The sequence below is a fragment of the Eleutherodactylus coqui genome, chromosome 4 (assembly GCF_035609145.1).
Source record: "Eleutherodactylus coqui strain aEleCoq1 chromosome 4, aEleCoq1.hap1, whole genome shotgun sequence".
In the NCBI taxonomy this organism is placed as follows: Eukaryota; Metazoa; Chordata; class Amphibia; order Anura; family Eleutherodactylidae; genus Eleutherodactylus; species Eleutherodactylus coqui.
The window spans coordinates 231,638,311-231,666,060 of record NC_089840.1 but is presented as its reverse complement, the minus strand read 5'-3'; the positions used below and the strand labels follow the sequence as shown (position 1 = coordinate 231,666,060).

Here is a 27,750-nt window from a genome sequence, read left to right as displayed (position 1 = left end):
CTCTTCAAACCTGTCCTGCTGCTGCACTTGCCTCCCCCTCTTAAGCCCTGTCCTCAGTAGGTTTAGCAAACCAGGTGGGGTCAGTCACCTCATCGTCCAGCTGCTCTTCTTCCGAATCCTCTGTGCGCTTCTCCCTCGGACTTACTGCCCTTACTACTACCTCACTGACAGACAACTGTGTCTCATCATCCTCATCCACAAAAAGCTCTTGAGACAGTTGCTGGAAGTCCCCATTCCTCATCACCCGGACTCCGGAAACTTTCCAAAGGTTGGACATTGTTCACGACAAATGCCTCAGGTGAGAGGAGAATCGTTTTTTCCCACTCATGGGAGGGATCCAGAAACAGTTCCTGGGAGTCTGCAGGCTCAGAATATGTCATTTTCATGGAGTGAGGAGGCTGGGAGGAAAGAGGAGCAGGCAGAGGATTCAGAGTTGCAGTCCCTAGGCCGGGAGTAGTGGACTGCATAGAAGACTGGGTGGTCGATACATTGCTGGATGCATTTTCTGCCATCCACGACAGGACCTGCTCGCACTACTCTGTTTGTAATAAAAGGTCTACCACGCAGACCTGTAAATTGTGATATGAACCTGGGGAGCCCAGAAACTTGCCTCTCTCCTAATCCCTCAGCAGCCGGCTGTGATTCACCACGCCCAGGAACTCGGCCTGTGCCTACACCCTCACTTGGACGCCCGCATCCTCGACCCTTACCCCTACTCCTTGTCATGGCGGATTAAGAATAGAGCAGGGCCCAAATAAATTACCCCACTGTATAGCACTGACAACTGTGGCTTAATTCACCGCACACAGAGACTTGTAGATAGCTGAGGCTCTACGAAGTGACTTGAAAAAATTAACCCGCCGTCTTGCACTACTGCTCCCAGCCAGCCACAACTGTAAAGCACACAGTAAGATGTAGCCCTAAGAAGGAGCGTTGTGGTTCTTGCACGAAGGATCAGGACTGTATAACTTTCCCTATAGAAGTGGCTGTGTCCCTAAACCTTGTGTTATGCACTGCAGACACAGAACCGTAAAACTGAAGTAGTTTGCAGTATGCTCGGAAATGTTAGAGTGCAGTTTTACGGTGAGAGCTGGTTGTACGGCACTGCAGGCTGAGAACGCTATTACTGAACGGCTGGAAACAGGCCTAGATGCGTAATACAAAAATTGATGCACTACTACTCCCAGCCAGCCACAACTGTAAAGCACACGGTCAGATGTAGCCCTAAGAAGGACCGTTGGGGTTCTTGTACGGAAGATCATGACTGTGTAACTTTCCCTATAGAAGCAGCTCTGTCCCTAAACTCTGTGTTATGCACTGCAGACTCAGAACGCTATAGCTGAAAAGGCCTGCACAGCCCGAGATTCTTAAAAAAAAATTGATGCACTACTGCTCCCAGCCAGCCACAACAGTAATGTACACTATGAAGAGTAGCCCTTCAGTTGGGGTTCTTGACGACAGAATCCTACTCTAACGCTGTCCCTATATCAGCAGCAGCACTATCCCTAACCTCTGCCAGCATACGTCTGAGGCGAGCCGCGGGCGGGACCACTTTAAGTACTCGGCGGTCACCTGATCGGCCACTCACTACTGTGGGGGCGAGAGGGCTGGCACGTCACAGCAGGATGTGGTAATGCCTTCACAGCATGTCTATTGGCTAGAAAATGGAGCTAAACATGCGGGGAAGGAAATGCAATTGACTCGAGTACCACGTGGTGCTCGACTCGAGTAACGAGCATCTTGAGTACCCTAATTCTCGAACGAGCATCAAGCTCGGACGAGTGTGCTCGCTCATCTCTATTTACTTTTGATAATCGTATCCATTTTTTGGTCTTCTTTTAATATGCCATGCAAGCGCATGTCAGATCTAGCACGTAGCTCTAGCAGAGCTCGAGCTGTGAAAATGACTGGAACCCAAGAATCTGATGACCATGTTGAGGCAAGAAGGCATCAACAAGCTGTAAGACAAGCTGCTCTTAGAGCAGTAGAGACCCCGGAGCAGTCTCAGGCCCGTCGGACTTTAGATTATGAACATCACACGTCTCTTAAAGCTACATAGACATTGGAGCAATTTCAGGTCTGCCGAGCCCTACATGCTGACCATCACGTGTCTCTCAGAGCTAGAGATACATTAGAGCAATCTCAGGTCTGCAAAACTTCAGATGCTGACCGTCACGTGTCTCTCATAGCTAGAGATACATTGGAGCAATTTCAGGTCTGCCGAGCCCTAGATGCTGACCGTCATGCGTCTCTCAGAGCTAGACATACATTGGAGCAATCTCAGGTCCGCCGAGCCCTAGATGCTGACCGTCACGTGTCTCTCATAGCTAGAGATACATTGGAGCAATCTCAGGTCCGCCGAGCCCTAGATGCTGACCGTCACGCATTTCTCAGAGCTAGAGATACATTGGAGCAATCTCAGGTCTGCCGAGCCCTATATGCTGACCGTCAAGTGTCTCTCATAGCTAGAGATACATTGGAGCAATCTCAGGTCCGCCGAGCCCTAGATGCTGACCGTCACGCATTTCTCAGAGCTAGAGATACATTGGAGCAATCTCAGGTCTGCCGAGCCCTAGCTGCTGACCGTCATGCGTCTCTCAGAGCTAGACATACATTGGAGCAATCTCAGGTCCGCCGAGCCCTATATGCTGACCGTCAAGTGTCTCTCATAGCTAGAGATACATTGGAGCAATCTCAGGTCTGCTGAGCCCTAGATGCTGACTGTCACGCATCTCTCAGAGCTAGAGATACATTGGAGCAATCTCAGGTCCGCCGAGCCCTAGATGCTGACCGTCACGCATTTCTCAGAGCTAGAGATACATTGGAGCAATCTCAGGTCCGCCGAGCCCTAGATGCTGACCGTCACGCATTTCTCAGAGCTAGAGATACATTGGAGCAATCTCAGGTCTGCCGAGCCCTAGTTACTGACCGTCACGCGTCTCTCAGAGCTAGGGATACATTGGAGCAATTTCAGGTCCACAAAACTTTAGATGCTGACCATGACATGTCTTTTAGAGCTACAGAGACATTGGAGCAATCTCAGAACCGCTGAACCCTAGATGCTGACCATCACGCATCTCTCAGAGCTAGAGATACATTGGAGCAACCCCAGGTCCGCCGAGCCCTAGATGCTGACCATCAATATACAGTAAAACACAGATTAGATTTAAAAAAAAAAATTCCACGCAGATGAAGTTGTGGGTAACAAGCTAGTTGTATCATATAATGTACTGCCTCTAAAGGTAGCATACATCAAAAGGTATTAGGTATTTAGAACAAATTGGCCACTAAGTGTGCTGCAATGTGTCCTATAATCCCTGGAGTTAGTGCCAAAAAGTGGCAAAATATTGCTGGATAATTTACTGTGCCCATGTAGTGCCATACAGCTTTTAATTCATCTATATGTCCATAGCTAGTACAAAGAGTGCCCAGTTACAGACAAAAACGCCTAGGTGTTGCCATGGCATGTTCATAAAGAGTACATAGTGTTAAGCCCTGCCTCCATAGAGCTATAAAATATCCACATAAAGTCATATAGCAATCATATAGTGCCAAACAGTGCTCAAAGTGTGCCATACTTTGTCCACATAGATGCAATGGGGGACAGAAAAATCCATAGCACTAATCTGCAATATACTTTAATAAAGCTAAATAAGGACACCACATTATGATCTTTCAAAATCATTGATTTTATTTCAAGGCGTCTGGAGGTTGTATGTGGCTTGTGCAAAATAACAAACTTGCCAATAAAGTATCTGTGAACCAAGGTCATTAAATGGCCCGTGATGTCATCAGATGTGCAACAGCTCAGAGGGAAAAGGTTGCTTGAAGCTTTCTTTTTACATTCGATTTGATCGATTTTATTCTTTGCTTCAATTGCATTCACATCTGCTGCATTAGCTGGAAAGTCCTGTCTTACTATTCAGTGCATCAACTTGACTTTGTAGTATTCAGCTGAGGGTACACTAGTACCAGTATTCTTTAACTTGCCATAAGTGGATCTTTAACAGTCCTCAATATCTGTTCTTCACATCTGGATAAGTTATTAAATGTTTTGTTCTCGCTGATAAAATTCTATATATTTAATTCCGACATTGGCAAGCTTAGGTTTTATAGCACCAATAGCTCACAGTGCAGAAATCCACAGCAGGCAAGCTGAGTAGTAAAGAGTCAGTCCATCACCCTCTTAATTATTAGGCAACTTTAGAACTTGTAGCATTAGTAATAGTTAATGGCCACTTTAAGGTTCTTCTTCCTTCTGTTCACATTCTATCTGAAAAGGAAATTATACCAAAAAATGAACAACTTTACAAATGAACTTTGCACCTCTAAAGTTGGATCATGTATCTCTCTGCACTTCACAGGGTAGGAATCAGTATGTATGAGTAGCATGGGTGTCAGTGGTTAGCATCATTGATTTGCAATACTGGGGTACTGGGTTAGAATTTGACTAAGACCTACATTTGCACAGAGTTCATATGTTCTGATTGTGTTTGCCCGCATTTGCTTAGGCTATTTGGCTTTCCTTCAATCTAGCCCTAATTTTCACTCCATGCTGTAGAGGGGCTAAATGAGGAAATAGCTGCATAATAACAGAAATATTGTTACCAGGCACACTAATTGAGCCTGTAAGTGGCAACCTCCCCAGCTGGAGTGACGTGGTCCTCCACGTGATTCACAAGCAAAGCAGAAGAAAAGCAAGAGAATTCAGCACTACTTAAAGAACAACAGGTGGATACCAGCAAATCATTGAAGGTCATTATTAAAGTAGGCTACATGTTTTAGAGTCAGAATGACACCTCCCTAGCCTGCTTTAATAATGATTTTCACCAATCTGCTGGTATCCACCTGTTGTTCTACAAGCAGTGCCAGGTTCCCATGCTTTTCTTCTGCTTTGCGTGCTACTGTGGTAGAAATTTTGATTGTGAGCACTCCGATGAAAATATCGGATTGCTAATAATTGCAGCATGCTGTTCTATCTCAGACAGATATGTAAGTGATTACAATTGTAGTCTGATTAGACTCTGGGTTTTGCCACCAGAGGCCAAAAAAATACTTCCCCATTGCCCTATAAAAAGTCTCTCCAAGGCTACTTTTGTGTAGTGTACCTCTTGTTGAGAAACTGTTGACTGCTAGACAAGCCTCTAAGATGCACTCGAAGATATTTTGTCCAGTTAATAGACTTTGAGAGGGGGCACATAATTGAAATGAGAGAAGCAGAATGGTCGTTTGGACCAATTGCCCGCTATTTAGGCTGTTCTGACCAAGCTGTTAGGAGCTGTTGGGAGTAGTGGTTATGTGAGGGCTAATGTAATAACCTAGGGACCATCGCATACAACAGTCGGTCATGCCTAGTAGTGGTTCAAGGGCTCAGTGATATGTGCAGGAAATCCTGCAGCCATGTGTGTTGCCTCTTATGGCAGGTCTTCCAACTGGCATTTTTCAGTAGTACGAGCTTGGTAACAAACAGCAGGGGTATCCCAGGAATGTCTCCACCAGGTTGGCACACTTCCTTGGCCTGCCAATCGAACATTTATGGGACCAGCCAGGTTGCCAGCTTCAGCAGTGTACAAGTGTGCAGAATTTAGAGGCCCAATTGCAACATCTGTGAGCAAGTGTACAGCAGGATAACAGACGGAGCCTGTATGCCTTCTGGATTTTTGCATGGGTTACTATGAAATGTGGTCTTATTGTTACCTAAATCAGAAATATAAACAGATCAATCTAACTAACCTAATAACACACAATCAGTTGTACCATGTCTTTCCCCATGACATCATGACAGCATACGCTGGAGGTTGCTCACCTGCTGACCTGAAGGGACAGGAAGAGGCAGAATATAAAAAGCACCTCCCCTCCACCAACACCAGTGTTTTTCCTGTCCCTTCAGGACAGCAGCGGCAGAACTCCAGCAACGCTGTCCCATGCCGGAGGAGGACTTACCGGCGAAGCGGCGGCGTGGATCTTTCGGGCAGCCCCGGCAAACCCAGTGGGAAGGACCCCATCTGGGAGCTTTCCGGGGACTGCGTGGGCCGGGGCCCAAGTACGGGTTGCCGGCACCACTGCGGCCGTCATTTCGGGCGGCGGCCGCCATCTCCGGTGGGCCGGGGTCCAAGTACGGGCTGCCGGCACCACTGCGGCCGTCATTGCGGCGGCGGCCGCCATCTCCGGGTCCAGGGCCGACAGGAGCGCTCCAGGGGGCGTGGCTTCGGATACAGCGCGGTGACGTCGGACGCTCCGCAAAGGGGGCGTGGCCTGGCGCGGCCGGCGCCAAATTCAAAAATCCGCTGCCCCTGCATCAGCTGGTGGTGTTTCTCCACGCTAAGGAACGATCCTAAGCACAGGAAGCGTTCCTGCAAAGCGCAAGATGTCGACCAGAGAGGACCCAGAGACCCTCCTAACTGTAAGTGGTCCAGTGGACCAACCTACACCTGCACTACATACACTTCCCGACTAACAGAGTTTCCCTTGTCTTACAGGACAGGGATACTCAAAAACCAAGGGAGGCTAGACGCAGGAGTAAAAAATGTCCAGTATGTCTAACCAAACTCGACGACTCCTGCACCAAAACGCTATGCGCTACCTGCTCCGCGAAAATTATGCAGGAGGAAAAAACTTCCCTTATGGCCGAAATTCGGTCAGTCGTCCGAGAAGAAGTGCAGTCCTCCCTCTCGGACCTCCAACCTGGGCCTTCCGGGGTTACACGCAGGTCGGTTCCGGCGGTGTCTGAGTCTGACTCCGACATAGCGGAAAATGTGGATTTTGACGGGGAAGTGACGCAGGAGGACAAGAAATATCTTTTCTCTACCGCGGACATGGATCAACTGCTGAAAGCAGTACGCAGGACCATGCAGGTGGAGGAAGATGTGCAGCAACCCCGCACAGTCCAGGAGGATATGTTCGCGGGGTTACTCCCGCAACAAAAATCTTCATTCCCCGTAAACGCCACACTCAAGCAGCTGATCCTAAATGAGTGGGAGAGCGTGGATCAGGCTCCGCTAATCCCCAGGGAATTTAAAGAACGCCTGTTATTTCCGGGAGATGAAGTGTCCTTTTTGGACGAGATACCTAAAGTCGATACTGCAATTGCCATGGTATCCAGAAAGTCCGGGTTGCCCTTTGAGGATACGTCCCACTTAAAGGACCCGTTGGACCATAAGGTGGACACATCCATGCGTAAAGCCTGGTCCACCTCCGGTCTCATCATGAAAGCTAACATCGCGGCCACTTCCGTGGCTCGTTCCATGGCAATCTGGTTGGACCAATTCGCAGCCCTAGTCGACCAAAAAGCCCCTAGGGAGGAGTTCGCAAGCGGCATCCCTCTGCTGCGAATGGCAACAGGGTTCCTGGCAGATGCTTCGATGGAAACAGTCCGCCTCGGAGCCCGCATGGCAGCCCTATCGAACACCGCCAGAAGGGCAGTGTGGGTGAAAGAGTGGTCAGGGGACGCAGCGTCCAAAAATAGGCTATGTACCCTACCGTTCCGGGGCGGGCGTATATTCGGACCAGACCTGGATCGTCTGCTGGAGAAAGCAGCTGACAAGAGTCACGGACTGCCTGCCACCAGACCACCCAAGAGACCCTTCACCCCTCATCCCTCGTCTACGTACGCCGGGAAGGGAAAGACCGGAAGATGGTCTTATCCAAAGGGCGGAAGGGGTAAGACTTTAACTTTTGTCCCTCAGCCCATACTTTCGGGCCCGGTAGGGGGTAGACTGGCTCGCTATTCCAATAGCTGGCGTAGTATTACAACTAATGAGTGGGTACTGCACCTAGTGGCGGAGGGGTACAGGATCGAGCTACTATCCCGCCCCCCGGACAGGTTTATGATAACCCCAACCCAGTCTCCAGGCCTAGAACAGGCTCTGTTGGAGGGCGTACGGAACCTGCAGGGTCTCGGCGCGATTATCCCAGTCCCTAAGAAGGAACAGGGAAAAGGCTTCTATTCCCCCCTCTTTCTGGTTCCCAAACCAGACGGCTCCCACCGCACCATTATCAATTTAAAACAACTGAATAAATTCATTGAATATAGGAGATTCAAAATGGAAACCATTAGAACTGCAACTCCTTTAATTGCCAGGGATAACGTAATGGCTACAATAGATCTTAAGGATGCCTATTTTCATATCCCTATTTACGCCAACTCACAAAAATTTCTGAGATTTGCGCTGAGGGTGGAGGGGGAAATCCGCCACTTCCAGTTCGTCTGCCTACCATTTGGAATCTCCTCGGCTCCGCGAATTTTTTCCAAGGTCGTGATGGAAATGGTGGCCTTCTTACGAAACCAGGGTGTCATGATCATCCCCTACTTAGACGACTTCCTGTTGGTGGCAGATTCCCCATCTACTCTGAGATCACACTTGGAGTCCACATTGCAGTTATTTAAGGAGCTTGGCTGGATTGTTAACGAGTCAAAATCCAACATGGAGCCAGAAACCAGGAAGAAATTCCTGGGTGTCATTCTGGATTCCAGTCTACAAAATTCGTCCCTTCCTCCCCTAAGAAAACATCTTATCATAGAGGAATGTTCCAACCTATATAAAAAACATAGGGTAACGATAAGAGACGCAATGCGGATCCTGGGACTAATGACTTCGTGCATCGGCGTGGTCCCCTGGGCCCAATTCCACAGTCGCGGACTCCAGTCACTAATTCTCCAGAATTGGGACAAGTTGCAGGCTTCGCTTGATCAGACAATCCCTATTTCTGCGGAAGCCAGAGCTTCTCTCCGTTGGTGGGTGTCGTCGGACAACCTGTCTCAGGCATCCGATTGGAATTTGGACCCGGCCGTAATAATCACGACCGATGCCAGCGCCAAAGGGTGGGGGGCCCACTTTGAAGGCGGTTATGTACAGGGGGCCTGGGACGTTCACGAGAAAGCTAGCTCATCGAACTTTAGGGAGCTTAAAGCTGTATGGAAATCCCTGCGTAGCCTGCAAACACGATTAGTGGCGAAACATGTGAGGATCTTCTCAGACAATATGACAACAGTATCACTCATTCGCCACCAGGGTACCACCAGGAATCCTCCACTACAACGACTGGCGGGGCGGATCCTTCAATGGGCGGAAGGCACAACAAAGTCCCTATCGGCCTTTCATATAAGAGGAGCCGAGAACTCAGCCGCGGACTTTTTAAGCAGAAGGAAAGTGGACCCAGGAGAGTGGGAACTCCATCCAGAGGTGTTCAGCCTTCTTGTGGAGAAGTGGGGGGTACCAGAAGTAGACCTCTTTGCGTCAAGCGCAAACACCAAATGCCGGCTTTTCTTTTCCAGAGGCGCAGAGAAACAGGCCCTGGGCACGGACGCTCTCTCTCACCCCTGGGATTGGGACCTAGCGTATGCCTTTCCCCCTCTACCACTAATCCCGCTTCTGCTAAGGAAATTACTGCAGTCAACCCTAACAGTAATTTTTGTAGCACCATATTGGCCCAAAAGACCGTGGTTCCCCCTCCTGAGATCCCTGTCAGTGGGAGAGCCCTTCCACCTTCCAACAAGACCGGACCTACTGTCGCAGGGCCCTCTTCTTTACCCGGAAGTTCACAAGTTCAGGCTTACGGCCTGGAGCTTGAGCGGGTAAAGTTCCTAGGAAAGGGTCTTTCCCCTAAGGTTATTTCCACCATTAGCGAGAGCCTTAAACCCTCGACACACAAAATCTACTCCAAAGTCTGGAAAAAATTTTCGGAGTGGTTAGGCCAGGACATCCAGCAGCTGGATCAGCCAGACGTCCGGAAAATCTTAGATTTTCTCCAGGCGGGCCTGGATAAAGGTTTGAGTCCGAATACACTCAAAGTCCAAATTGCGGCCTTGGGGGCATTCTTCGATCTCGCGCTGGCGGAGCACAGGTGGATTAGGAGATTTCTTAGAGGGGCGAGCAGATTACATCCATTCACACGGCCCACGGCACCACCCTGGGATCTAACCATAGTCCTTCAGGCCTTATGCGACCCCCCATTTGAACCGATTACGGATCTATCCATCGCCTGGCTGACATACAAGGTAGCCCTGCTTGTGGCAGTTACGTCAGCCAGACGCGTGGGGGAAATCCAGGCCCTCTCACGAAGGGCCCCATATATGACTATCCACCCGGACAAAATAGTTTTTTCTTTAGACCCATCCTTCCAGCCTAAAGTATTGTCAGATTTCCACAGGGGCCAACCAATAGTTATTCCAGCCTTTTGCCAAAATTTCAAAAATGCAAAAGAACAAAAGCTCCATAATATAGACGTCAAAAGAGCGGTACTAGCGTACCTCGAGGCAACAGAAAGTTTTAGGAAGTCTGACAAACTTTTCGTTCAATTTCAGGGGCAGGCCAAAGGAAAGGCCGCTTCTAAAGATGCGATCGCCAGGTGGCTCAGGAGAGCCATCCAGGAGGCTTACAAGGCCAAGGGCATCCCCCCTCCAGAAGGATTGAAGGCCCACTCAACGAGAGCGGTGGCATCCTCTTGGGCGGAGAGAGCGCACGCATCGATTGAGCAAATCTGTAACGCAGCCACATGGACTTCAGGCCATACTTTCATCAAACATTATAGGCTGGACTTTAAATATAGTCAGGACGCATCCTTCGGTAGGAAGGTGCTCCAAGCCGTAATCCCTCCCTAAAAAGCCCATGCCACTTATTTGGTATTCCTCCAGCGTATGCTGTCATGATGTCATGGGGAAAAGGGGAATTTTTTCTTACCGATAATTCCCTTTCTGGAAGACATCATGACAGCATACGGGCTTTTTTCCCCCCCTTACCAACATGGTTACCCTAGTTTGTCCAACACATGAGGTAATGTGTATGCTTTAACTTTGTTTTCTGAGGTGTGTGATGTCAATAAAAACACACCTTCTGGTTAAGTAACTGGTCACTGTGGTCATTTGGAACGCACTGGTGTTGGTGGAGGGGAGGTGCTTTTTATATTCTGCCTCTTCCTGTCCCTTCAGGTCAGCAGGTGAGCAACCTCCAGCGTATGCTGTCATGATGTCTTCCAGAAAGGGAATTATCGGTAAGAAAAAATTCCCCTTTTTATATTGCACATTTCGTAAATATCCACAATGCAGGGGGAAAAAGTAAGTGAATCCTTGAATTTAATAACCTGTAGATCCTCCTTTAGCAGCAATTACCTCCACCAAATGTTTCATCTAGCCACAAATAAGATTTACACAAAGTTGAAAAGATGTTTGGACCATTCCTCTCAGCAAATATATTTCAGTTCATTAATATCTCTGGGATGCCTTGCATGCATAACCCTCCTCAGGCCAGGCCACATAGGGTTAAAGTCAGAACTCTGACTAGGCTATTCCAAAACACAATTATTTTTTTTCAACTATTCTTTAGTTAATTTACATGTGCGCTTTGGATCATTGTGTAGTTGCATCACCCAACAGCGCTTCAGCTTGGAGTCATGGACTGCTGCCATTTCATTTCCTTATGAAATATTTTGATATATTTTAGAATTCATAGTTCCCCCAATGATTACAAGGTGTCCAGGCTCTCAGGCCGCAAAGAAGCCCAAAATCATGATGCACCTTACACAACACTTCACACTTGGGATGAGATTTTGATGTTGGTGTGCCTGCCGGTTTGTTTTTCTCCAAGATTTCTGCTGTGTATTTGTGTAAAAAATGTCACTTTTGCTCATCTGTTAATAGAACATTTCCCAACAGCATTTTAAAACATCCAGGTAGACTCGGTGAACTTGAGACAGACAGGAATGTCTTTTTTTTTGGACATCAGCAGCATCCTTTGTGTTGTCCTTCCATGAACACATTCTCACTTAGTGTTTTCCTAATTATGGACCCATCAACATAGGGCTTTGCAGCTCGTAGAGTCTTTTGTATGTCTTTTTTGGTTACTCTTGAGCTCTTTCTCCCCGCTTTCAAGATTGTCTAATGTGCTCTTGGAGTGATCTTAATAGGACACCCACTCCTAGGGAATGTAGCAACAGTCTTGAATTTTCTCCATTTGTAGATTTGTTTAATCATAGATTGATGTATACCAAAGTTTTTAATAATGCTTTTGTAGCCTTTTCCAGACTGATGTGTCTCTTTAAAACTTTTTTTGAAAGCTGTTTGTAATGAGGCATGGTTCACACTAACTAATCTAATGTATCTTGGGAAAACCAGATTTGTCAGTAACCAGGCTTTGTGTGTCTTTGTTTAATGGGCAATATATCTATGAAACCCACATTTCCAACTTCATCTCCTCAATTGAAACAGCATTTTGTCAATTACAGAAGTAGAGATTGTTACCTTGACTGCAGGCCTAGTATATCAATAGTATAACATGCCACAGAGCTTCACCCTATTTGTGTACCTTGGCCTTTTCCATTCACTTTGAATCAGTGGCACCCTAACCAGATATCATAGTTACACTAAACTATTGCCATAGCATCGATGACGATCAATGTAGTGAACACTATATCAGTAGTTCTTGGAGAAATCATTAACTCAGAAGTTTATTTTATTTTTCTCCCTGGGCTGTGGATGTTTACTCAATGAGATCAGTAAAAGAAAAGAATGGTACAATGGTTTGTGTCTTATTAGTTTTCCTAGATTGTGTTTGTCTATAATTGTGACTTTGCTAATAAAATGTGGTTTTTATTGTTATCTATCAATACAGAATTCCAGCTACTTCTAAAGGGTTTGCTTATTTGTGTTTGCAATTGTAGATGTGATCTAGTATCTCATGTACGTACACAGAACTGCAGTGGAGGGGAGCTGTTATTATACAGCTTATTATCCACCTTTACAGTTCTGTTGGATATGAACAGAATAGGAAAATTAAATAGATCATTTTGTGTTTTTATAATGAAACCTGAATCTGATGATCATCGCTGTCCTGTTTTGAGTTGGACTGAGGAACAGAAGGAACTGCATATTTTGTAACTGTAACTGACCATCTCACTTACATGATGAAAGATTGGGTCACTCAGATTACACAGCATTGCTTTTCTCAGCCACAGGCACTGGCTTCTCAGCTGTGGTCTCAGTCGGCTGGCAGTGCAAAGATAAGACAAATTATTTTTATGTCAGCAGTAAGTACATCATTAATTACTATGGTAATAAGATGACAAGCTCATAACACAACATATGTCCTCAGTTTGAATCAAAAGAATAATAGGAAAGCTTTCTCATAATTTCACAAATTCACATCAAGAATTGGACAAGAGCAGTGGTTTGGTCTTGTTTGTAAACCATGAAGAGTCTTGGCTTTCAAACAAGACCCAAACTGCAGTGGTAGCTCTGATATAGGTGGAGATACAGCAGATTGAACTGGAAGCTGCATGTACTAAACTTGCAGCTGTCACTTCAGTCCATGCAGAGGAGAGGAGGGCCAGTGAGGAATTAGTAAGAAAGAAGGATGTGTCGCTATCCTCTGTATCTCTATCTCATCTGTAAGGCATTAGATGATCCTCAGGGAGAGGGTAAATGGACTTTTGTCCATTTTATCCCCACTTCTCCCTACCATTATGAATCAGAGAGCAAACTTAAGTTCCACTGACACGGGAAGAGCTGTCAGGCAAACAATGCCTTGTAGCTCGTCCCAGTGATGCTTGCTCCTGTGCTGTTAAATGGAGGTAGAGTGGGCTGGGAACACCCTCCCCGCTCACTTCCATTCACAGTAAATACACAGTCATGCAGAAGTGAACAACTGCTGTTTACACTGAACAGCACGACGTTCCGTTTTCTGCATGCAGAAACTGAACAATTTTCATTCAGTTGTTACATGCATTTAAATGGGACGATTATGGTTCAAATTCCCATAGGGGTGGGGTAATTTGAACGATTCTGAACAATAATCATCCTGTGTAAAAGGGTCATTACTCACTGATTGCTACTCATGCATGTCTTTTTTTTTCCCAGAAAAGGAGTGATTAGATGAGCACTTGCTTATCTAGTCAATCTTTTAGTGACTCTACAGCCCAGTAAACTGTGACACCAACAGTAAGTGGTTTTACTGAAAAACAAGCTTTTTTTGTTACACAATGTTATATTGGTCAAAAAAAGTAAAACTATAATAGATGACACATAATTGTTCTCTGCATCTGTAACAACTTTTGCTATAACATTAACACTAATTGCCATAAAGAAAATGCAAGAATAGCCATTTTCTATTTTTTCACCTTCCAAAAATAGTACTAAAAAGTAATAAAAAAGGTAATATATAGCTTAAAATGGTACTAATAAAAACTAGAATTCATCCTGAAAAAAAACCAACCTTTATACAGCTATGTTAGCGGAAAAGTAAAAATACTTATACAGTAGATCTTAGAATGCGACAACACAAAAAGAAGTCCCATGGTTAAAATAGGTGAGTTATTTTGTAAAACTAGTAAAACATAATAAAACCTGTATAAATTTTGTGTCCTTTGTAATAATAGCCACTCATAGAATAAGTGGGAGCTGTGCCCGTAATACCAAGCCTGGCCGCTACAGTAGGAACAGAGCTGTCTGTTTCCTGCAGAAATCACGAGTGTACCAACCAAGAGAACAGTTGACTGGTGGGGTACCTGGGCAATAGACTCCTGATGTTCTACCATTGATGACCCATCCTGAAAATAGGTCATTAATAGTTTACAAGTGGACATCTTCTTTAAGGCAAAAATTAGTTACGAGAAGCTGACTTAGCCAGCAAATAACTTTACTTAAGTGATATTTTCAGCAGGATTTTTCCAATTTTTATGTGACTTGTCGGGGGTTATAAGAAGATATTTTTTCCTTACAGGTTAGCACAACTGTATATTGATCTGTTCCTTGCCCCCAGTGATATGGTCCCTGGCTGCATTAGTTCCCTACAGCCTCTGCATACTTCAAATAGTGTGGTCACGTTCCTCTCTTACTGGCTGTACCACCCCTTCTCCTCTACTATTGTATATGGCACAAAAGGCCTTTTCCAGCTTTGCTAAGAACTACACCAGTCATCTACCATCTGCACTGTATTCCAAACCACAAGTGGTCTATGACTTTCAGTTGTTTGAACAGGAAGTAGATCAAAAAAGGCCATGAATGTAAAATGTTGGGAGAAGGTCGACACATTTTTTTGCAAAAAAAAGCGAATCTTTAGCCTTTCAAACTTTCATTAATTTAATTAGTTAGTTGCATCTACCTTGGCCTCCTTAGTCCCCTGTGTTGGAACACTTCCTTGGTTAGGGCGACGCCGGTAGTTGTACGGTCTTCGGAAACCACGTCGGTTTTGATCTGGAGCCCCTGGCTCATACTGGTTTTCTTTGTTCTCATTTTCTCCGGTAGGTGGAACAGGTCTGGACTGAGGCATAGGTCTGTGACAAAATATGTGTAATTGTTGAAATGATAAATTTATGGTTTTCTCATAATGTGAATGCTAATAAATAACAGCGATAATAATATCCCACTGTGTAAGACCAACTTAAAGGGGTTTTTCATATAAATACTATTCACTGGCATAGGTCTGCTGCTTGGGACCCTGGCCAATCAGCTGATTAGATACTCACCATCAGCGTCACAATACACAGGGGTACGGAGTAGAATCTGCTACTCCAACCCCTGTGTAGTGGCCAGCATTTGTAATTGCAGGTATAACTCATTATAATGAATGGGAGCTGCTCTAGTAGCAGACCCCAGCCGTTCAACTATTGATAACCTATCCTGAGGATAGATCATCAAAAAGTATTTCCCTGGAAGACCCCATTTAATCAGGTTGTCTCATCCTCAGAACTTCTTCTGAAGATAAAGATAGCCCAGCAATTATCTGTTCAACCAGTTTTGTGTTCTAGAAACTTAGGCATTGAGGTCAGTCATTGGGAACCAAAGTAATAGCCATCCTTATAATGCATGAATGGTGCAAGCCAAAGTTAGACTGGGTTTACACACTTTGATTTCTCACCAATTAGACTGATCTTACAGATTATGAAATTAGTCAGCGCTGGCTGTTTACGCATAGCTGTTTTATTAGTATAGAAACAAGTCTCATCTTCCTCATCTGTTATGATTGTACTAAAATAAAACTTTGTATTCCCTATAAGGGAGTTGTTTTTCATGCCAATAGGCAAATTCAGAGACTCTGCCAAATGGAAGAGCAACCCATCAATAGACAGACTGAGCAGAATTCTGGTTGGCTGGATGAGATGCCTTTGATGTAAATCGGGGTGTACAACTAGCTCTCAGTGAAGAGATAGTGGGCTTAGGTTATTTACTTATGGTGAACATGGCAGTTTTGATAGAGTGCCACCATCAATCACATGAGACCATAGAATGTTAGAGTTGGAAGGGACCTCCAGGGTCATTGGGTCCAACCTCCTGTACAATGCAGGATTCACTAAAACATCCCAGAGCGATGTCAGTGGAGCCTCTGTTGAACACTTCCATTGAAGGAGAACTCACCACTTTTTGTAGCAACCTGTTCCACTCATTCTAGTCTTTCCTTGTACAAATGTAAATAGGGCTGATCTCTCTGCACTGTGACAGCCCTTCAGATATTTGTAGACAGCTATTAAGTCGCCTCTCAGCCTTTTTTTGCAAGCTAAACATTCCCACATCCTTTAACCGTTCCTCATAGGACATGATTTGCAAACCACTCACCATCCTGATGCTTGAATGCAAAATAAATAACTATAATAACTACATGGGTGTAAAAAAAAGAACAACTTCGAGAACCGACCTGCGATACCTCGGTCTGTAGTTTGCTGGCTGGCGAATTGGTTGCTGGGTTTGGGTTGCTTCAGGGGCACCGTCTTTGATCTCTCCATCACCGCCCTGCATGATAAAGGGATATCTTATTGTCAGGTACAAACGTTGAAACAGTATTATGTATACATTAGAGGCAAATGCTAGCAAAGTGACCTTGTTCCCTTAAACAACCACTATGAGTTCAGATTTCATTTTCCAAACTGTGTTGGAAAAATTAAATGATTATTTTTATGGGAAGGGCCTGATCAAGAATCATGGCAACTGCTATGTAAAAACTTAGTTAGTGCCCCTAACCAGTAACAGTGTCATATAATGGGTTAGCTATACAATAGCTGTCCATATAGAATTTTGTTGGCATATACAGTACCATCAAAAACAACATAATCTACTGAATACACTATCTAAAATGTATGAGGAAGTCCCATTTTCTGCTGTTAGGGGAACACAGATTGTCCTTGCTGAATATTAAAGAGGTTGTCCCACAAAACCACAAAAAGTACTTATTCCCTATCCACCAGATAGAGAATAAGAATCTAAGTGGTTAGGGTCCAACTCTTGGGACCCCCATCATTCCTAAGATAGGACTTCTGACTGTCCTCAAATGAATGGAACAGTGGCCATGTTCCAATACATTCATCTCAATGGGACTGCTGGAGTATAAGAGCTTATCTCCTTTCTAGTATTCGTGCACACTCATGATGACCACTGTGCCATTCATTCAGGGAGATTCTGAACCCTCTTTTTGTGACTAATAGGCATCCCTATAGTCAGAGCCCCACCCTAACAAAGGGCTGAGCTGCCAGAGATGAACACATATGCTGCAATGCTATAGGAGGGTAGAAGATTATTCACATCTATAATAATACCTAAATATGGCTATAATATTAGCCAGGCTTGACCATCCAGCACTTCTCCAACCCTTAAAACATGACAAGTCACTGTGGGCATGACCCATAGGCACATGTGCTTGTAATTTGAGTTGTTCTAGTTGACTGGGCTATAACACTCCTTTTCTCTTATAATCCCAAGCATCTGTTCCTCTCTCTCACACTGTCTGAAATCCAAGAGACAAATTTAGACTTTCAACAAGAGCAGCTGCTCCAGTTAATTCTTCATCTACCCGTTCATTTCCAGGAAGAAGAGACTAGCAGTCATTTAGAAGTTAGGACTGTGAGATCTCTAGCAGCCTTATTACTTTGCCTAATTTGATAGTCGATCTAAACTCAAATGGTGTATACCTGGAAACAAAATGCTACTCAGATATACACAATATGCAAGACAGGAAAATTGGTTAATTAACTAGAGCTGCCCATACACCTTCAATAGCTGTCAGCTGAAAGTTCATTCAATTAACAGCCATTTCTCTTGACTCCCCCAAACACATGAACGATTGTTTGAACCATTGGGAGAGTGGAGAAGCCAGACAGCTCTAGCAGCGGCCTATCTCCAGTGTTAACAAAAGGATCAGGAGTTGAAATTCGATGTGCCCAATCCATCTTTCAGCAGAAGTCATCTGTTGGAGATAGTCAGGAGGACCCCATACATATGTGACAGCCAGTTCCGCCAAACTCATTGGGTTCAGATGATCTTTAACTAATGTTTATGGGGGCCTTTAGTGGCCCCATTATTTGAGCAGTCCAAGATAGAAGTGAAAGTATTAGAGAAGTTCAAAGCCACGTTTAGCTGTTCGCTTGTGGCTATTACTATATAATCTGAACCACAACCACCACTTTGTATACAGTGATCTGTCAACTGTGATACAATTATCTTTGCCACAGTCCTGATTTTAGAATACACCATATAGAGCAGTAGGTATTTTCAGTGCTTATTTGTGCCTACATAACTAATTTTTATACTAAAAACCTTTTTATTTTTACTAAAATCTAAAACTAAAGTTTCATTTGCGATTTGCGTGCCCTTTCAAAACAGGATTTATTCACAAATACTATTAAAAAAAATCCACAACTATTGTAATCATTACATACCTCCCTTGGAGGTCCTCGTCTGCGTCCATAGTAGCCACGGCGATATCTACGGCGATCAGCAGCATAACGACTGCCTTGGACTGGAGCTCCTTTTGGGCCGGTTACATTAGCTGCTTCGGCGCCCTGAAAATATTCATTTTAGAAACCCAAATGATTCATTTTCTATATAGAACACACTGAAGATAAATACAGTTATAAATGATGTCAATTCAGTGTTTAAAGTGGTATTCTTGTCAAAAACATTTACCAACTGTACACTGAATTGATGGGGGTCTGACGACTGGAACCACAACCAATCACCAGAATAGGGAGCCCCAGTCTCCTGACCCCCCCAGCTGTATCATCATAGCAAGGAGGAATTTGGATGGCTTTATACTGGCCAAGAAATTGCTCAAAAGAGTCATTTTTAGCGATAGTTGTCCCGTGTAAATATGGGACCTTATAGTCACTAGTTGCTTTGTTTCAGCTCACTATGAGTGAATAGAGGTGGGCGACCGGAAGAAATCTGTGGCATGCTCTGCCTCGATTTGTCGAATCCCTCCGGTGTGAAAGCACAGGAGCAACAATTGTCCCAAGTAAACCTATTCAAAATCTATAGGAGTAACTACAACAGTTGGATATAGGCGATCAGAAAAAAAAAAACAACATTAACATTGGATTTTAAGTTAAAAAATATTTTTGGCTAGTTTGTATACCCCAAATCATGAAATCACGTTTGTGAACATGACACATTTTAAAAACAAAGTTGACAATACTTGACGGTCCCCTTACCTTTTCCCCAGCAACAACATCAAACTCCACTACCTCTCCATCCCCTACACTTCGCAGGTATTTGCGAGGGTTATTTTTCTTTATTGCTGTCTATGAAATAAAAGAAAAAACACATATTTTAGAAAATTGTATACCAAATCTAACTTGACGTTGATTGATAGGTGATTAAAGACAATAAAAAAAACTCACTAAAATTCACCATATAGAACCATAAAAGGACTGCCTTTTAAATCAACTCAATTCTAACTAGTTGACAGATAGATGACTTACGAAAAACATCTATTGTTTAGACTAGTAGTTTTCTTTTTTTTATTTACCACATCAATTACCACCAGAATTGGGCCAAGATTGATGGAGGCCCTTGGGGAAAAGATTTGGTTTGGATCTTCTCCCTGGTAGTAGTGTCATCAGATGTGTACATAAACATTAGGCGATTGTCGGTAGATGTCATTGATGTCGACAGAACCCAAAAAAATCTAATATGGAGCATAAATTTGAGATCACTTTTTGCAGGGGTGGCGAGTATATTGTAGCGGAGTATGGCGCTCCAAGCCAAAGTAATGTATATTAGTAAAAGCTGCCTAATCCCCCTCTCTGCTACTTAGTTAAACTTTTAGGGTGCCTATACAATATTGCGTTTTTTGCTCTAACCACATGTGGATGACCAATTTCCATATGCCACCTGGAATTAAATAGCAAGTCCAGGTGCTGCCTGTCACTTCCAGGTGTTGAGCGGCAAGCACCCTATTGATAAATTTAACATCTTTTGGAACTCCCTTCCCTTGCAATTGGAAAAGCACTGGAGTGCACTAGGTAGTGGACGCCACTGGACAATAACCTTATGTATAATTTGGCCCTGCTAACTAACATATAATAGAACATTTTTTCGTGCATTACTTATGTGCAATGTAAAGAGTAAAAGTCCTCTTTGTACAAAGTGTTCCAACAATACAAAGTGAACACTTGTGGTTTAAAATAAGATGAATGTCATTACCAGGACAAGCTGACGACCTCCTGCTTCATCATAAAATTCAGACCATAAAGTGCACCTCATAAGCACTTTTGCTGTGCTAGGCAGTATGTGAAGGCAACAGGTGCATGCTACATAGGACAGCAGCAATAACAGGCTCCGTGCCATCAAATGGAATGGGACACTGCTGGAAAACTGGAGCATTTCCAGTCACGCTGACTACTTAGCACCAAGTTTGGCCAAACGTGCTCTCATTGAAATAAAGGCTATCATCAGTCCATATATATCTGTGCATTTAGATATATATATCTATATCCATCTATCTAAAATTTTCATATTGTAGTCTTTTAGTACGATGCTGAATTGTCTGGGTGCCTTCTTGACATGAAACATGAGTTTACTACTATTCAGAACAGATTGTCCCATTGACTTCTTCAATTGACCCTTCACTCCTCCTTCCATGTTAGTGACTTTCTCAGGTTACAGTCTGATAGATAGACCTGGCGGCAGTAAATAGTTTTCTATTTTAATTAGTCAGTGCTAACAACTAACCAGAAGGAATGAAGCCACTGACAAATCAATCATCACCCTAACCATAAAGCATTCTTAGATAAAAACACAAATAGACAATATCATAGCAATACACTAAGTGGTAGACAAAGTCATATTTCAAAAAAGTGAGAAATGTATCATTATAGAGGAACGAATACTTTTGCATACGTACTATGCGTGAATTTTGCTCAAACATTTGCAACTTTTTGCCCTTCTTCCACTATGCTCGCCGCTTTTGTGGTGGGTATTTACAACAGGAGGCAAGGCCACATGTGGCCTGACAAATTTACTATCTTTTATACCTGACGTAAATTGTATTACAAATATACATTGGCCTAGATTTGATTTTCTAGTGCATGGGCCAATTAATAAATTGTTACGTTACAAAGACAGTGCCCTTCAAGGACAATCACCAACACGTCAGACCAAGACGTAATCAAGGTCAGCAATGGACCAAGCTAGACATAGATTGCATCACCAAAGCACAGAGAACACAAAATAGGGCAAACAAAGGTAACAGAAATACGGGGATGGGAATGCGATCCATAACCAACTTTAGAGTGGCAGAAAATGCCTATAAGCTGGGCAATTATCCTAATAAGGGAGGCCCCACATCAGTAACGTAGGGGGCTAATCTGTCTCTAGATGGAGGATAGGGAAGATGCAGGTGGAAATAGCAATGTATACAACACAGTGTAATGTAGAAGTAAATAAGCTGCCACACAGAATAAATACCCACAGGTACCTAGCTGCCAGGAATCCACTGCCTCACCAAACACCTCAGATAGAACAATAACCGGTGGCCATGTAAAGGTGGGTATGAATAAATACAAATAGCACACTGAGTCCTCTAAGTGATTTCCAACCTCAGGTACCTTCTGCAGTTACAGGATTAAAGAACTAATCAAGCCCAGTCCAAGTGACAAGGCACATGCGCCAAAGTTGCGGTCACGTTGCCTGGGGCTAACATCGTAACATCTCCCCAGCTCCACTTTCCCATTGTGACCGATGCGCCACAACATAAATTTGTTCCATCTTTCTCCAAAAGGGATATGAAATTACGATCTTGGTACATGTGCTACTTGTGCATTGCTTTCCAAAATATTAATAGTTGGAGGTCTTTATTGGCTTATTTAGACCTTTCATATATGTACTACATTGTATGATATCTCACCTGGTGGACAAAGACATCTTCTTTGGTGTCATTTCTAGGAAGATAAGGAAAACATATTATTTATACAGGTTTCCACTGCAGTCTTGTGAAAAGTAAGGCTGACTTAGTTATAAGATGGTGTGTGAAGTGGCTCAGCTCAGGTTAGTGCCTTCTATATGGATGGTGAGAGGCTGAGCAGAGTAGGAACAGGAAAGAGGGAAACTGGTTATATCATTACCAACACTATGACTACTGTCTTGGGTTAAGGAGTGTGGTATTAGAAGCTTGATCTAGGAGAATATTGTAGCGTGACCAATCTATATATGTTCCTGGCTAGACTTCCTTGGTGGTTCCAGTTATATTGGCCAAAAACAGCAACAAACATTACAATAGGGAAATATCTTAAAAAACAATTTGGTTTACTATAATATAGTCATTTAGATATTAATTAAATATTTGTCTGGTTATTAGAATGTAAGAGCGGAAACTGATGTGGATTGTGAATATGCCAACCGCCCTTCAGTATATCCTTGAGTAGTGAATAGTTCTGGTTGACCTGCTCTCCTTTTTTCTGATATTTTATTGCATTATTGATTATGTACTTGCTGTCCTAATGTGCATTTTATTCACAGGCTGTTGGTGGAGAAATGTATATTGTACACTGTAACATTATGGCTTCGGCCAAGCATCCTGGCTGGGCATTCAGGAGGGGTAACATCACTCCCTAAGGAGAGCACCAAGAAGATGAGTGAGGAGACTTATAAGAGCATGCATGCTCCTCTGGATAATATGCAAATAAGGGAGCTAGAACACTACCTCTGCAGCGCCACCTATTGGATGGCAGCATTCCTTCAAATCAATGCCTGACCCTTTAGACAGGTCTTTGGAGCAATGATTAAGAATTGAAAGCCAAGCCACAATCTATACACAGCTGTTTTGGGCATTTGCCCCACGTGAGTGTGCAGTAGGATCCTTGCTTGGCTAGTGAGAGGCCTATGATGTGGGTCGGTGGGGTAACATACTCTGGGTGTTTAGTCACACATGTTAATGCACTAAGATGGGGTCACACAGTCTCATGACTAGGAGTATGTTATATACTATAATTAGGTTGCTTACAGCACCTTGTCACAATAGATAAATTAAAAAGGGGTAGAGTAGTGCTCGCCATTAAGGTCCATCACTCTGAGAAGTAGCAGCATGTGGAGAGGTGCTGCACTAACATAGTTAGCTACAGTGAGCTACAAGAAGGGTTCCCAGACTGTAGATTTGGGTGCCCGAGGAGAAGCCCTGAAGATTGTGACTGGTGAGAGACTGATTCCAGTGAGAGGGACATTGTACAGATGTTCTACAGACTGGGAACCCTTCTTGTAGCTCACTGTAGCTAACTATGGTAGTGCAGCACCTCTCCACATGCTCATCCTCAGAGTGATAGACTTTAATAGCGAGCACTACTCTACCCCTTTTAATCTATCTATTGTGACAAGGTGCTGTAAGCAACCTACTTACAGTATATAACATACTCCTAGTCATGAGGCTATGTGACACCATCTTAGTGCATTCTCATGTGTGACTAAACACCCAGAGTATGTTACCCCTCCTACCCATGTCATAGGCCTCTCACTAGCCTGGTGTGATCTGAGCTGTACTAAGTAGCCAGTTCGCCACCCTGAAAATGCTTGCGAGCTCAGCTGCATGGAATGATAACGTGTCCTATGAGAAGCGTACTGAGGCTTGCTAGTGTGTGGCGAGCTGCACTGAAGACTAAAGGCAAATGTTAATCCTACTAGTTGAAGAATTGCATGACATGCCGTATTCATGAGGCATCCAATAGAAAATCAAGTTGTTTTTTTTAATCATTATAGGAATAAAAAATAAATCAGACAGCGCACAAAGATAGAAGTAAAACCCTGTTAAATGATAGAGAGTGGACTCACCTGGTGTGCCCTATATTGATATGCCATCATACCTGTAGTCCTCAATAGCCTTGAACCAATAAAGATAACTACAACCCATAATTAGAAGGACACCCGGAAGGAGAAAACCCTAGTACACTCAAGGGTCCATACTGGACTTGGTGAATTGTAAAGTAATCCAAAAACAGACAAAGGAACCAGCACTCAGGTCACATGATGCACTCTGTGCCTTTATAGTTTGCAGTACAGAGCCAGCCTGTGGAACATACCTGGTGCATGCCACATATAGGACGATAAACATGAGAAGCCGAAAAGGAAATTTTATTAGAAAAATCTATCGATAAATTATATATATAATCCAAAGAGATAGTAGAAACACCTCAGATCATGGAAGTAAAAAACTAATGGAAGTAAATATGTAAATAAGCATTTAGAGCAGCACACACTCTCCACTCTCGGTTCTGAGTACCGGTTCACGTCTGTTTTTTTTACAAATGGCATTGTTTCTTGTTGGTCTCAGATACATAGAACTAATGTAAGAAGATCCTTTATATAAATGTCTAATTTGGTCTGTGTTATATCAAGCTTGATTAAGAAGGAAATGTAACATCTTGAAAACGCGTTGCATTAGACCTTGTTGTTTCTGGATTAAATACATTTTCCCATTCCCCGATGTGGACTCAACTTTAAGTAGAAACAAACCATTAGCACATGGTTCAGGGTTTTGAAAGGAAAACCCCCTAAACCAAGTAAGTTCATTTGGGTATATTCATTACCCGTTTAACATACTTTGCATGCGCCTGAGCATTGGTTCCTTTTTCAGTTTTTTGGATTACTTTACATGTTTTTAGGGAATCAGACAAAATATATATTTCTGTAGGCTTTTAAATAAAATTGTAGACACACAGATGTACAGTAAGTCTCAAATGAAGTCTATGGGTGTTGCACTCGGAGGTTGTACGGAGCTGTGATTTGCCTGTGTATATGACGCCTTGATTTGTATACTTAAGATATAGACAAATCCATTTTCAGATTGAAAACTTACCGATTTATGAATCCATAGCCATTCCTTACGTTGAACCATTTTACCGTTCCCTGGACTTTGGTTGCTGAAAAAATGTATAGTTTTGAAAGTCATTTTTGAGATTGAGTAGTATTTATACATCTACAATACACTTTAGCTCAGAGCTTGGTTTATCACTTGGTACAATATATGCGCACTGTTAAACTATTAGTATATTTTAAAGGTGATATTAACTGTAAGTGACATTGGGTTTTATATGTGTGAATTTTCTGTATTTTATATAAAATAACCACAAATGTATAAGAATATAAACTTGTAACACAAGACTGATAGTCACATAGTAGAAGCAGGTCTCATGAAAGACTACGTTATGCCACATTTGGAATGTAATCATGCAGTAGATGAACAGATGTGATTCTTCCAGGCCAAAAATAGACCATGACAGGAACATTAGGTTATTAATTCACAAAAGTGAGACCACTGAAGAAAGTCTACATGTTGTATAGAGCAATGAGAGTTCACACCGCAACGGGATTACTACATATTGTCTATGGTCACAATACTCACCCAACACTTTTCTCTCCACTTCGCCTGCACCTGGAGGAGTTGCATTAGGTTCAGTCCCTGGAGCTTTGGGCTTTGGTTCTTCAGCTGTTGCTTCACTCATGACTGTGAATCCTTGATGTTTTCTTGTGTTCCCTGCTAAATGGTTTTGGGAGAGAAGGGAAGGAGAGGCAGGGAGGATTTCAGATGGTATTTCGAGGGATCTCTTTCCTCGATCGGTCTTGTTCTCTTTCTGTCACTGATCTTACTGCCCTAAAAATGGCCCTTTGGTGGCTTTTATACGTTGGGGAATGTCCACTCCTCCCCATCTCTTCTTTCTTAAAGGAACATGCCATTTGATTACTCATCTGCAGCTTGAGTAGACTATTTATTTTAGTATGATGGCGTCCTATGCTGTACCACAGTAGTTTTCTACTTGGTAGTATTTACCAGGGCAGATAAAAAAAAGGTTAGAAGTCATTTGCTCTTTTGTATGCTGAATCATAGCTGTGAGACTTTAAAAAAGAGTAACTGCACTTTTTAAAACTTTTGACATATCAGAGTGACTTATCAAAAGATTTAATCAGTGAGGGTCCAGGTGCTGAGACCCTGCTGATCGCTAAAACAATGGGGCTGCAGTGCTATTCGGCTGTCTTCACTGCCTGCTGGTTCCTCTCGGCAGTTGAAGCTAACATCTAGAGAAGTCTATGCATCTGTCTTCAGCTCCTGAGAGGAGCCAAAGGCCAGTGAAGACAGCTGAAGGGGTACAGCACTCCGGTGAGCATTTCAGTGATCAGCAGGGTTCTTCTCACTCAGACTCCCACTGAACAAAACTTTTGATACGTTGCTCTGACATGCCAAAAAGTTTTTAATAAGTGCAGTTACTCTTTAAGGGTTGTTCTATAGCTTTCTACTATATTTTGTGTTTCAGTTTCTTGTCATTTTTAGGATATTTGTCTGCTGTCAGTGAATGAGAATGTGCTGGTTTACATTCAGAGGCTGCAAACCTGTCCATATGGTAATCAGTTCACAATGGATATAGTTGTATGCAGTCTAGGCAATGCTCAGTGAGCTAGATACAGCAGCAGCTGCACAAATCTCTCTGGTAGTTTGCTGCAATGTTTCAGTCTGGAGTCCAGGCTGTTTGCACTGAAAATGCAGTCTGATCATTAAGCAGCATGTTATAGAGCAGAAGCTGGGCACGTTGATAATAGTTTTGTGGGGAAAGATTCTGTACAGCTATGTAATTAGCTAAATCTCTGCTCATTCTGGGGTTAGGAGTCCAGTGAGTGGTCGTACTCAGCAATTGTCATCTTTGTATGAAAAGTTATACAGGTTACATTATCAATCATTGAGTGAGTCTGCCAACTGGACACCTAAGCTCAAAATTAGCAGAGTTCTAGATCAATAAATGATAAGTTATATACAGAGCACAAAACCATATATCAATCTATTTAGTAGGATTGCTCGTCGTGATTTGCCAGCAGGCAAGAATCAGACTGGGTCAGCCCAACCCAATTTTTGGTGAAAATAGCTGAAAAAAAAAAAAAAAATCAGCTTTCCTATAGATCCTGGTAAGGACAGCGTGCCTATATGACTACATTTAGCTGATTCATGCGGTTGATGCACACTGTCATATCTATAGATCTCAGAACTCCTCTGCAAAAATCTTTTAGAGAAGACATTATTCACTTTAGTCTTCCTCTTTATTCACCTTTGTCAACTAAGTAGACTAAAGACACTTTTGCTACTCCACAAATTATCCAAATGTGGCGAAAGTAGAGGCTGTATTGATATCAGTCTTTATTGTTCTCCTGAGCCATCTTACCTCTAGAGCTGCCTGACAACTTATTTATACAGTTGGTATCTATAAGGACTGAGTGAGCGATTCCTCATCCTGGATGCATTTTCAGTTTAGATCTTCCTGATGGACATTAGTGGGGAAACGCGTCGAATTAATGAACTGAGTGACATTAGAATAAATGAATAAAGGAACTTAGTGACATAAGAACTAATAGGTAACTTTGAAGGATGAATGGAATGATGAATAAATACTGAATGATACATTCTGAATGTTGAGGGATTGAATGTAATCAATAATTAAGTGATAAAATCTATCGGTATTATAACCCCTAGATTCCTCCCATCCTGCATAAATTGGGCAATTGAAGAATTGAAGGCCCAGCTT

At 43.3% G+C, this 27,750-nt stretch overlaps 1 protein-coding gene across 3 annotated transcripts; it reads right to left on the bottom strand.

Moving 5' to 3' along the window:
* Window positions 1-3,665: 3,665 nt before the first annotated feature.
* Window positions 3,666-25,844, bottom strand: YBX3 (Y-box binding protein 3). 3 transcript variants are annotated; one of them, XM_066600845.1, is made up of 9 exons: window positions 25,587-25,844; window positions 25,041-25,104; window positions 22,104-22,137; window positions 19,408-19,497; window positions 18,637-18,759; window positions 16,632-16,717; window positions 15,093-15,264; window positions 12,895-12,979; window positions 3,666-4,273 (listed from the first exon to the last, which is right to left on the bottom strand). In XM_066600845.1, the coding sequence occupies exons 1-8, from the start codon at window positions 25,684-25,686 to the stop codon at window positions 12,920-12,922; spliced, it is 729 nt and encodes a 242-aa protein (XP_066456942.1). In that variant the 5' UTR covers window positions 25,687-25,844; the 3' UTR covers window positions 3,666-4,273; window positions 12,895-12,919. The 3 variants fall into 3 exon arrangements, with proteins under 3 accessions (XP_066456942.1, XP_066456940.1, XP_066456941.1); XM_066600843.1 differs by having other exon boundaries at window positions 16,623-16,717; window positions 25,587-25,843; XM_066600844.1 differs by having other exon boundaries at window positions 3,666-4,269; window positions 16,623-16,717; window positions 25,587-25,843.
* Window positions 25,845-27,750: the final 1,906 nt, after the last annotated feature.